Source organism: Brachyistius frenatus, unplaced genomic scaffold, assembly GCF_029030835.1.
Source record: "Brachyistius frenatus isolate BFR_SWC_R1_liver_20210118 unplaced genomic scaffold, ASM2903083v1 Contig_21, whole genome shotgun sequence".
Lineage (NCBI taxonomy): Eukaryota > Metazoa > Chordata > Actinopteri > Embiotocidae > Brachyistius > Brachyistius frenatus.
In genome coordinates, this window is record NW_027210620.1 from 5,063,134 (window position 1) to 5,073,737 (window position 10,604).

Consider the following 10,604-nt stretch of genomic DNA (forward strand, 5'->3'; position numbering starts at 1 on the left):
GTGTTATTAATTTCAATGTTGTTGATTTTGTTTTTGGTCCTGATTTTTTTGTTTTTTGTTTTTTGTTTATGTTAACAGCCAGTTTCAGATCACGTTAATGGTTACTTGACAGTTTACTTTGCTAATCTACTGAAGATATTATGAATCATTATGAATCTCACCCACCAACAATTAAGACCAAATGTTAAATACGTTATTTTCTAATTCAGCACCAAGGTAAATCAGGATGGAATTAATTGCTCTCTTTAACCCTCATTATCAACCTCTTATTATAAATCAAAGTATCCAAGAGATGCTCTGTTGTCACGTGTGTTTTGAAGCGACAAAAGCACTTTCTGACGTGATCGTTCGGAGCGTATTTTGTACACGAGCCCCTTTTTTTAAAAAGGAAACCGGCAACTGACGCTCACTTAAGCAGAAACCCACGAGTCAGCTCGTCATCCGGCTCCCGCACAAAACGCGAGACTCCGGTATAAAAAGCTTTGCCGGCGACTTCCACCACGACAGCCTTGAAGTCTCCACACCGGGTCTCCTGAAGAGAAACACAATTATTATTATTATTTTTTTTAACAAATCACAATTCCTTTTTCTTGTAATATACGTCCGGCCCGGCACACAGGAGCTGACGGACATCAAAATGTGACGCAGCTTCCCAGATGACAGGAAAGAGAACATATGAGAACTGATACCTCGACGGCTTTCCCTGTGAACCGGGATCCTGTCGCTCCGCTCTGAAACGTCCTGGTCTGCTTCAGCCGGATGACACCTTTGGAATATTGAAGAGCCACTCGAGCTGTAACGCCGGAGCCGGTGGGGCTTCGGTCCACCTGAGAGGACAACGTCCAAACGAGTTGAAGCTTCACGGAGAGCAGACTAATACCAAAAACTCTTGCATTTTGTATGTGCTTGTGTATTTTTCCACCGCTCGACCCTTCACTTATTCAAGCAACGGTCCCAGCGTCATGTTTTAGAATTTTTGGGCGACACGCTACAGTATGACTTTTTTATCATATTTTAGACGACATGCTATAGTATGACTTTTTTATCATATTTTAGACGACATGCTATAGTATGACTTTTTTATCATATTTTAAACAACATGCTATAGTATGACTTTTTTATCATATTTTAGACGACATGCTATAGTATGACTTTTTTATCATATTTTAAACAACATGCTATAGTATGACTTTTTTATCATATTTTAGACGACATGCTATAGTATGACTTTTTTATCATATTTTAAACGACATGCTATAGTATGACTTTTTTATCATATTTTAGACGACATGCTATAGTATGACTTTTTTATCATATTTTAAACAACATGCTATAGTATGACTTTTTTATCATATTTTAAACAACATGCTATAGTATGACTTTTTTTATCATATTTTAAACGACATGCTATAGTATGACTTTTTTATCATATTTAGACGACATACTATAGTAAGACTTTTTTATCATATTTTAAACAACATGCTATAGTATGACTTTTTGATCATATTTTAAACAACATGCTATAGTATGACTTTTTTATCATATTTGAGACGACATGCTATAGTATGACTTTTTTATCATATTTTAAACAACATGCTATAGTATGACTTTTTTATCATATTTTAGACGACATGCTATAGTATGACTTTTTGATCATATTTTAGACGACATGCTATAGTATGACTTTTTTATCATATTTTAAACAACATGCTATAGTATGACTTTTTTATCATATTTGAGACGACATGCTATAGTATGACTTTTTGATCATATTTTAGACGACATGCTATAGTATGACTTTTTTTTATCATATTTTAAACAACATGCTATAGTATGACTTTTTTATCATATTTTAAACAACATGCTATAGTATGACTTTTTTATCATATTTTAGACGACATGCTATAGTATGACTTTTTTATCATATTTCAGACGACATGCTATAGTATGACTTTTTTATCATATTTTAGACGACATGCTATAGTATGACTTTTTTTTATCATATTTTAGACGACATGCTATAGTATGACTTTTTTATCATATTTGAGACGACATGCTATAGTATGACTTTTTTATCATATTTTAGACGACATGCTATAGTATGACTTTTTTATCATATTTTAAACGACATGCTATAGTATGACTTTTTTATCATATTTGAGACGACATGCTATAGTATGACTTTTTTATCATATTTTAGACGACATGCTATAGTATGACTTTTTTATCATATTTGAGACGACATGCTATAGTATGACTTTTTTATCATATTTCAGACGACATGCTATAGTATGACTTTTTTATCATATTTTAGACGACATGCTATAGTATGACTTTTTTATCATATTTCAGACGACATGCTATAGTATGACTTTTTTATCATATTTTAGACGACATGCTATAGTATGACTTTTTTATCATATTTCAGACGACATGCTATAGTATGACTTTTTTTATCATATTTTAGACGACATGCTATAGTATGACTTTTTTATCATATTTTAGACGACATGCTATAGTATGACTTTTTTATCATATTTTAGACGACATGCTATAGTATGACTTTTTATCATATTTCAGACGACATGCTATAGTATGACTTTTTTATCATATTTTAGACGACATGCTATAGTATGACTTTTTTTATCATATTTCAGACGACATGCTATAGTATGACTTTTTTTTATCATATTTCAGATGACATGCTATAGTATGACTTTTTTTATCATATTTCAGACGACATGCTATAGTATGACTTTTTTATCATATTTCAGACGACATGCTATAGTATGACTTTTTTATCATATTTTAGACGACATGCTATAGTATGACTTTTTTATCATATTTTAGACGACATGCTATAGTATGACTGTTTTATCATATTTTAGACGACATGCTATAGTATGACTTTTTTATCATATTTTAGACGACATGCTATAGTATGACTTTTTTATCATATTTTAGACGACATGCTATAGTATGACTTTTTTATCATATTTTAGACGACATGCTATAGTATGACTTTTTTTATCATATTTCAGACGACATGCTATAGTATGACTTTTTTTTATCATATTTCAGACGACATGCTATAGTATGACTTTTTTATCATATTTGAAACGACATGCTATAGTATGACTTTTTTTTAATCATATTTGAAACTACATGCTATATATAGTATGACATCTTCATCATATTTTAGACCAAATGCTATAGTATGACTTTTTTATCATATTTCAGACGACATGCTATAGTATGACTTTTTTTTATCATATTTTAGACGACATGCTATAGTATGACTTTTTTTAATCATATTTGAAACGACATGCTATAGTATGACTTTTTTATCATATTTGAGACGACATGCTATAGTATGACTTTTTTTATCATATTTCAGACGACATGCTATAGTATGACTTTTTTATCGTATTTTAGACGACATGCTATAGTATGACTTTTTTATTATATTTCGGACGACACGCTATAGTATGACTTTTTTATTATAGTTTAGACGACATGCTATAGTATGACTTTTTTATTACATTTCGGACGACATGCTATAGTATGACTTTTTTATCATATTTTAGACGACATGCTATATTATGACTTTTTTATCATATTTCAGACGACACGCTATATTATGACTTTTTTATCATATTTTGGACGACACACTATAGTATGACTTTTTTATTATATTTTGGACGACACACTATAGTATGACTTTTTTATTATATTTCGGACGACACGCTATAGTATGACTTTTTTATTATATTTCGGACGACACGCTATAGTTTGACTTTTTTATTATATTTCGGACGACACGCTATAGTATGACTTTTTTTATTATATTTCGGACGACACGCTATAGTATGACTTTTTTTATTATATTTTGGACGACACACTATAGTGTGACTTTTTGGTCACATTTCGGACGACGTGTATGACTTATTTCAAATTTTATCATATTTTGGACGACATTGAAGAAGCATGACTTTTTGTGCTATTTCTGACAACATGCTATAAATATGACTTCCTTTCATGTCATGTCAGGCAACACAATAGTGCAGTGTTCAGGGTTGTTGTCTCAGTCTAAATGTCCGTGCTTTGATACCCGTCTGGGACTTTCTATGTTGAATTTGCATGTTCCTGCATAAGTAATAACTTAAAAGTAAAATATGTCATCGAAAATATGGACAATTAGCTTATCCATGTTATCATGCATATAGTCCATGATGTAAAACAGACATCATGTAGTCGTAATTGTGACAAAGTCACACTCCAAGCAAGAACATGCAATCCTCCACAGACAGAGTTCCAAGCCCCTGATCGAACCCAGTACTTCCTGACTGTGAGATGACAACGCTAGCAACTGCAAAATTGTGCTGCCTTTATTGCATGTTTGTCTGACTTATATTACTTATATGACTTTTAAACATTTCATGGAAGACACTGGTTAGCATTGTTGACTCCCAGTCAGAAGGTTGCAGGTTCCATTCTTGCCCTTGACCTGGCTTTTGAGCTGAGATGGTAACATCATCCTTTCCGGGGCAAGTCTCGAACCTGGAACCTTCTGACTGGAAGGCAACAATGCCAACCACTGCACTGTTGATCGCTCTTCAATAACATGTTTAAAAGTTTTTAAGTCACATAAGTCAGACAAGCATGCAATAAAGGCAGCAAAATGGTGACGTTCCAAGCCAGCGTTGTCATCTCACAATCAGGAGGTTCTGGGTTCGATAGGGGGTCTGGAACTTTGTGTGTCATACTAGAATGGAATGAGTTAATCCTCTAGTCCAAATTAACACGTGTGCCAAATTTGAAGAAAGTCATTGAGGCTTTCCTGAGATATTTAAAAGAATGCCAAAAATGTGAGATCACAGGGACCTTAACCTTTGATCACCAACATTTTGTTACAGTGAACATTGGGGACAAATATGAAGGAATTCCTTCCAGGTATCACTGAAATATCCTGTATATGAGCACGGGTAAAAGTGAGGTGACGATGACCTCGACCTTTGACCACTAAAATCTTTTCAGTTCATCGTTGGTACCGCTGAAATGTTCTTTGGCAAGTTTGAAGAAATTTCTTCTTGAGAAAACGCATTCTCAGGACGGACTGATAAAAGGCATGAGGTCACGGTGACCTTGAATTTTTGACCACCAAACGCTAATCAGTTCGCAGTTCATTTTAAGTAATCCCCTCGTTCCTGAGATATGATGTTTATGAGAGTGAGTTGAGTTGGAGTCACAGCGACCTTGACCTTTGGCCCCTAAAATCTAATTAGGTAACCCTTTGTATCAAGTGAATCTTCTTCCCAAGTTGAACGAAATTCCTTCAAGGCATCCTTGAGATATTGCGTTCACGATAACGGGCTGGACAAACAGACAGACATACGGACAGACAACCCAAAAACATAATGCCTCTGGCTATGGCTATTGCCGAAGGCAATAAACACATACAAAAAAAACAAATGAGCAAGGGGTGCATTATAACTGTGCTGGAAGACAACCTATTGCAAGCAAATGCAAAAACAGTCCCAAAAAAGACTTCTGTCAATGACATTTCAGGGGCTCTGCTTGAACGTGACGTTTATCCAGCAGAGATCACTACAATACCTGAGCTTCAGCGAACACACACATATTGGCAGTGGGTTCAGGGGAATAATCGTCTTTTCCGTCTGTGAGGATGGTGCCATACAGGAAGGCCAGGTCGTCACTGGTTGGATGATGCAACTTCACCTAAGGTATAACACAAATAAATAAATGTAAGACCGTCAAATAAACATTCACAATATGTCAAATCCCTTAACATGCTGCGCACTTTTATTCCTGACAACGTGTCGTTTGTTCTCAGTTTGGTGCTGTGGAAGTTGACTGAAAAGTAGACCAAAGAGTGAAGAGTCATAACGGCAGTGTCGGACCACACAAACACTCCTGTGGCTGAAGAGCTGGGGCTGTCCACATACTTTTGACCCTGGAGTCTATTTGGGTAACATCAGACTGTAAAGTCACACGGTGCTCAAATTTGAAGCTGCGGACTTCGAGCTCTACAATCTTGTACTGTGTGGCTAGTACGTAAATATTACCAGATGTTTTCCTTGGTGTACATGAGGTTTCTAAAAACATCTTGTATATTTCAGTTAAGAAAACAAATTATCTCTGTAAATCGGGCCCACTTCATTTGTCTAAATTTCAAAGTGTGCCTTAAAGCAAATGCCTCTAAATAATTCTTCAAAATAAACAAGGAAAAAAAATGTATTATGGATTTTTATTCTTAAGAGGTACATCATGGACATTATTGAATATTGAGATTACAACATGCAACTCTAATATTCTTGTTTTCATATTAGATATCTGACTAAATTCAGATGAATTCAGCAAAAGGTACATCATCATCATCATCACAACTACTTCTACTGTTGCGTGTCTTTCTGTCTGCATTGAGAATAATGTGTGTAATCGTAAACTTCCTACCTGAGATTTGACAGCTTTGGTTACTGCTGTGGCTGCGTCTACCAGATCTCGAGTCCTGGACTTGGTCACATCCAGACCAAACCTCTGGGAGTCCACAAAGGCGTAAAAGGCTCCTCCGTAGCTGATGTCCACCGTCACCTCACCAAACCCGTCCACCGCCACTGTCACATCTGGTGAAAAGTCATTATTGTGTTCAATACCGTCAATCAAACATTTCTTTTCTCGTGGTGGAAAAAGAAAATCAAGGTACGTTTCCTACCTGTGGCAAAGGCAAATGCTGGCACACTGAGAAACCTCACTCCTCCCGTTTTCCCTTCAGAGTACTCAACAAACGCCTTCACCAGACCACAGGGGCAGTGGATGTTCACTTGTGTCTCTGGTGAACACGGTGCTTTCACCAGTTTGTAGTCCACAGCAAAGCGTCCCAGTGCGATGACGGCGTGTCCACACATGGTGCTGTAGCCCTCGTTGTGCATGAACAACACCCCCAGGTCAGCCTCGGGTATCTCGCTCTCCACAATCAGGGCGCCGTACATGTCGTAGTGTCCCCGCGGTTCGTACATCAGCACTCTCCTGAGGTGGTCAAGGTGTTCCCGGACGTAGCGGCGTTTGGAAAGTACGCCGTCACCTTTGACCTCTGGGTAGCCGCTGAGGATGATCCGTAAAGGCTCCCCGCCGGTGTGCATGTCGACCACAGAGAGCTCGTCTCCCTCGTGAGGTGGAAGCAGCGTCTCCATCTCAGCGCTGATTTCAAAGCAATGAAAACAACCGTCTAAATCCAAATACAGACATATTGTCTCACACTTCAATAGAGTAGAATATGCAAGTATTTAGCTTGTGGATAATTTTCAAAAACGTCCTTTTAGAGATCTACATATTTAGGAGAATACGCTCAATTGCCAGTTTTGTTACTAACACAAAGCTAAAACTAATGCAGTCCAATACAACAAGCCTACAATAAATTATTTCAATGTTCAGTGTTTGTTGAAAAGACAACAATCATGCCATATCACAATATTAAGACATCCAAAAATCAAAGACCATATCCACTCTCATTTCACAAGACAATAAAATATTGATATATTGACCATCCCAATTTGAAACTGTTGTAAAAAGGTGCTGCTGATTCAGGTGTTCCCACCACATTCATATTATCTAGGAATGGCTAGATAATACTGCAGAAACCTGTTAATATAATACTGCACAGCCGGGCTCTTCAAACTCAACAGCAAGAAGGCAGGACAGGAAGAGCACTGGGGGCTCGATGGCTCACTGAATGTTTTGTCGATTAATCGCGACAAATTACTCCAAATGTTAACAGATATATTAATAGGCTACACGGAACGAACAAATCACGCACATATCTTTTATGATATCATACCAGAATCAAAATGTGAATAGACTAAAAATTAGATTTGAGTTTTTACCTTAAAACAATGACATAATAAAGAGGTGTCTTTTACATAAAAGCATAAACAAGCACTTTCTTATCATTTGAAGAGGAAATTGCGTCAATGAGGGTTTTGAATTTGTAAATTTTTATTTGTGAATATGGTATTTTACCATAATTTGAAATAAAATGAATTATTGTCACTTAAATAGTTCTCAGTCAGGAAGCGTGTGAAATATTTCCATAAAAATGGCAAAATAAAAGGTTTTTATGGCACTACAGTAACAGAAATTCTTATACTTCTGCAGGTGATCCTCCACTGGTGAGGGGGAAATTAATTTCCACATTACAATTACTGATAAATATGTCCATCTTTTTCTTAAAGGAAAAAAAAAAGAGAGAGCTCAGAGCCTGTTGTGATTTTTTTTTAATTTTTTTTTTAAAGAAACCTATATTACTTGCTGGAGTTTTGTTTATTAGTTACATTCTATCTTTGGCTTCTTAAAGAACTTGGGTAATATTATTAGGGATCTTAAAGTAAAGACGCGTTTTAAAACTTTTGCGGCTTCAACTGAACGCAGCGAGTGTTTGTAGGACGGAAGTGACTCTCCAGCAAAACGTTGCAAACAAAAAGCGGCTCTAAATTAAAAAGTGCACCTGCAGAAAGTCTTTAAATGTTTACCTTGTTTTTGATCTTCTCTGTGCTTTGGTCTCAAACTTCTGCAGCTGTCGATCTTTTATTTTTCCTGTGCTTGTCCATGCGGGTTTTAAAGATCAGGAAAAGAAGACATTAGTGCCCCCCTCTGTTCTGGAGGGCTGCAGGAGACTTTTAATAAACTGGATACCGGCAGGGCTCGGTCAGGAGGAACCATTAGAAAAGGCAGATTTCTATGATTTTAGTATATTTGGTTCGTTTACTTATTGATCAAATAAGAGGCTGCAACTGATTGATGATGCAGGGTTTTTGTTTTAAGATTATATCCTGGAGAAAACGTTTTTCACCATCAATAAGTGAATCCTGTTATAATACCCATTTGGAAAAAAATAATATGTACACACAAAAAAAGCCTCATATACCTGGATTTAGGAAGCTTTTATTTGCTTTTGTTTTTTTTCCAGTAGATTTGTAAAAATCTAATAAAAGTTTCAATATGAAACATAAATTTGGAAACTTCAGCTTTCGTCAGGGACTCAAATGTTTTTGCTGGAGGACCAGATTTGGCTCCTGAGGCTGCTATTTACCACTGGACCACAATTTGTAATTTGGAGTGCAAAGCCATTCCTTGCAGACTTTTACTTTAAGAAAAATAACAAATATAATGCAGAAGTCTGTGTTTCTGTCAGAGCAAAGGTGAGTGTTTCCCATCCGTCTCCACTGTCGATTGAAAACAATTTTTTATTTTTATTTGCAAATGAAACGAGGAGGGATTTATAGGCTGAAATTACTCCCGTGTAATAAACAGAACAAGTTTGACCTGATCACAACATGTTCACAAACACTGCTGTGACTCACCTGGATGAACAAAACATCCATGTAACAGACAAAGAGAGTTTGCATGTTGTCATTTTCTGATTTACTTCTAAAGATGGACTTTTGTGTTACATAACAGAAGAGACTAAACAACAGATGGTGAGCAGGCATCGGTTTTCATTAGTCATTTCACAGTTGACAGGTTCCCTTGGACACATGCAAGGTCACTTATATATCTAACATAAAATAGATCAACTAGCAGTCACATGCTTACATCCTTACAGTTCACACTACATTGAATCGCAGTCGCACAGAAAACTAAAAACGCTAACCAGAATCCTCGAATTCCTTCGTACCACTTTTATCTAAACGGTACGAATGCAGTATTTTTTTTAATTTTTTTATCACCATGTGCAGCGCCGCTTCAATCCTTGTTGCATAGCAGTGCTCCATAGTAGTAAACCGCTATGTAAAACAGACTGTGTTCCAAATACCCAATGCACATCACCATCAGGTAGGCAAACATTAAAATCGCTCACACTCAAATAAATACTAAAGTTCAATATTAGAACAAATGTACCTGAGCAAGAGGCAAAGCTACATGAAGGAGCATACAGTGAGTTTGCTGCAATTGCCTGTTTGTTTAAGGAAAATAAATCTTTCACCAAAAAACTGAGAGGATGATAATTAAAATATTGCATTAAATCGACATTATTGCATTGCTACTCTATTTGACGTGCAGGGGAAAAATAAGTTGTTGTTTTTTTTAAATTTTCTTCAACTTTCTGCCGTTTCATTGTATAATTCGTTATCCTAACAGTGCTTTGGAAAAACGGGTACAACACCACCAGGTTATACATTTATATAAAGAAACATCTCAGAACCGTTAAGAGTTGATCATCCTTCACCAAAACAACTCTTTATTGTAAGGCACGTATTAGTTACCTGACAGTTAATAACTCTAAAGGTTGTCACTCCAATGAGGATGAGCAATAAAGATTGAAAACTGTGGAGTTTCCACCTCTGTAACATAAAGGAAGACGTTTGTTTATTACATACCAGACATGCGAGTTCACTGAGCTCCAGTTTGTCCAGAATAATGAATCTGCTCCCGTTATCTCTGCGACGAGAGTGAAAGTTGTTTAAAGAGAAAAGTTGTGGCGGGTGAACTTCCAGGTGTTCATCCAAAAACCGCATCCAGACCAAAAAAAAAAAAAAAAGTGGAGGAAGTTCATGAAAATGACAGCGTTACAAAAATAAGACTCAAAC

General features: G+C 36.2%; 1 protein-coding gene across 2 annotated transcripts; it reads right to left on the bottom strand.

Moving 5' to 3' along the window:
• Positions 1-69: 69 nt before the first annotated feature.
• Positions 70-10,432, bottom strand: LOC138619830 (trans-L-3-hydroxyproline dehydratase). 2 transcript variants are annotated; one of them, XM_069696629.1, is made up of 6 exons: positions 10,395-10,432; positions 6,734-7,218; positions 6,475-6,644; positions 5,617-5,739; positions 690-827; positions 70-532 (listed from the first exon to the last, which is right to left on the bottom strand). In XM_069696629.1, exons 2-6 carry the CDS (start codon positions 7,209-7,211, stop codon positions 407-409), a joined length of 1,035 nt encoding a protein of 344 aa, XP_069552730.1. In that variant the 5' UTR covers positions 7,212-7,218; positions 10,395-10,432; the 3' UTR covers positions 70-406. The 2 variants fall into 2 exon arrangements, with proteins under 2 accessions (XP_069552730.1, XP_069552729.1); XM_069696628.1 differs by lacking the exon at positions 10,395-10,432 and adding an exon at positions 8,547-8,611.
• Positions 10,433-10,604: the final 172 nt, after the last annotated feature.

Coding starts and splice junctions, on each gene's coding strand:
- LOC138619830 (XM_069696629.1), bottom strand. CDS start 7,211: ATGGAGACGCTGCTTCCACCTCACGAGGGAGACGAGCTCTCTGTGGTC. Junction 5,740..6,474: donor CCAAAGCTGTCAAATCTCAG/GTAGGAAGTTTA, acceptor GTTATACCTTAG/GTGAAGTTGCATCATCCAAC. Junction 533..689: donor TCACAGGGAAAGCCGTCGAG/GTATCAGTTCTC, acceptor GTTTCTCTTCAG/GAGACCCGGTGTGGAGACTT.